This window comes from Salpingoeca rosetta (assembly GCF_000188695.1).
Source record: "Salpingoeca rosetta unplaced genomic scaffold supercont1.103, whole genome shotgun sequence".
In the NCBI taxonomy this organism is placed as follows: Eukaryota; class Choanoflagellata; order Craspedida; family Salpingoecidae; genus Salpingoeca; species Salpingoeca rosetta.
The window spans coordinates 3,710-5,315 of NW_004754831.1; the positions used below are offsets into that span (position 1 = coordinate 3,710).

A 1,606-nucleotide genomic window follows, 5' to 3' on the forward strand; every position below is an offset into this window, starting at 1 on the left:
CTCCAGCATCAGCGAGCAGCCCGACCGACGCTTGCTTTCCGCAACCTCGTCGGCTCGCTCCTGTACCTGGCCACCGCACGAGACCAGACGTCAGCTTCGCGTGCGGACTGCTCTGCCGTTACATGGACCGTTACACGACGGTCCACTGGCAGGCAGCCAAGCACGTCGTGCGGTACCTGAAGGCGACGAGCGAGCACGGCCTCCTCTACAAGCGACGCAGCGGCACGCGCAAGGACCAGCCGCTGGACCTTGTGTGCTACAGCGATGCCAGCTTCGGAACGGACCAGCTGACGGGCCGCTCCACGACGGGCTTCACCTGCTACATCAACGGCTGTCTTGTGTCTTGGAGCAGCCGGCTGCAACCCACGGTTGCGCTGAGCACCGCCGAGGCCGAGTACATGGCCATCTCCGCTGCAGCGCAGGATGTCGTCTTCCTGCGGCAGCTGCTCATGGACCTCGACGAGCCCGAGGCTGGAGCCACCAAGATGCTGACAGATAACCAGGCGGCCATCGCCATCGGCAACGACCACGTCACCAAGCCGCGCACGAAGCACATCCGGGTACGCCACCACTTCGTGCGGGAGCTCATCGCCGACGGAACCATTGTGCTGCAGCACTGTCCCGGCACGCAGATGGTTGCCGACGCGCTGACAAAGGCACTAGACAAGCAGACCTTCGAGCAGCACCTGCCACGACTGGTGGGAACTTCGACGGCTGAGGCGGAGCAGAGGAAGGCAGTTGAGGGGGAGTGTTGAGAGTGAGTGAGTTTCTGTTTTGTGTTGAGTCCTTCCTACTTTGCCTTCTCATGTGGGTTTGTCTGGTTTGCCAACAACACTGCTTTGTGGCTTTTCGTTTGCAAACATTCCTTCCTCTCTGCTGGCATGCATGTGTGCCAACTGCCTCTCCTCTCCTCCTTCCCCTGCACACGTGAGTTGTGTGTCATGTGTGCCATGTGTGTGTGTGCATGCCCGTCATGCTTGGCAAATGCCATGTGTGCGTGCCATGCAGTGTTGTGAAGTGTTGTCTGTTGTGTATGCTTGCCTGCAAGCATTCATGCCATGCCTAGCATTGCTCTGCGCGCATGTATGCATGCTGTTCGCTGTTTAGATTGTTTGTGTTCGTGCACACTCTGCCCATGTCGCCTTGGCAGCTCTGTTGGCTGTGTGTGCACTTGTCTAGTGTTTGTTTGAGCGTGCTGCCCGAGTTGATTAGGCAGAAGCTTGTTGTACTTGTGCATTCTCCTTGTGTTCTTGTTTGTTGCGTTTGCCTACAGTAAACACACACACCACCTGTCGTGTTTCTACAGAGATGGCCTTCTTGAACGCGGCCATGTCGCTGTCGCTGTCGGCGAAGATGAGCAGGTCGTCCACGTAGACGGCAACCCACATCACTTTGCCACCCTTGCAGGTGCGGCGGTAGATGCAGGCGTCCGTGGCTGTGGCGACGAAGTCCTGCTCGCGCATCCAGGCGTCCAGCGTGTGGTTCCACAGGCGCGGGCTCTGCTTCAGCCCATACAGCCCGCGCTTGAGGCGCAGCACCGTATTCGGCGAGAAGATGCCGTCGACAGGCACGGTGGCTGGACGTAGATCTCGTGATCAACGGGCGC

The 1,606-nt window shown here is 59.2% G+C and overlaps 2 protein-coding genes across 2 annotated transcripts in view; one reads left to right on the forward strand and one right to left on the reverse strand.

Annotated features, from left to right (window-relative positions):
• The window catches only part of PTSG_13200 (uncharacterized protein), a gene marked incomplete at both ends in the record, with an annotated part of 4,261 nt that extends 3,506 nt beyond the window's left edge, over window positions 1-755 (forward strand). Inside the window, one exon of the mRNA XM_004987442.1 lies at window positions 88-755. Coding sequence (XP_004987499.1) covers window positions 88-755 — 668 coding nt within the window. The remainder of the gene's footprint in view (window positions 1-87) is intronic.
• Window positions 756-1,208: 453 nt separating this feature from the next.
• Window positions 1,209-1,606, reverse strand: part of PTSG_13201 (uncharacterized protein) — a gene marked incomplete at both ends in the record, with an annotated part of 1,204 nt that continues 806 nt past the window's right edge. The window contains one exon of the mRNA XM_004987443.1: window positions 1,209-1,576. Within this exon, the coding sequence (XP_004987500.1) occupies window positions 1,209-1,576 (368 nt within the window). The remainder of the gene's footprint in view (window positions 1,577-1,606) is intronic.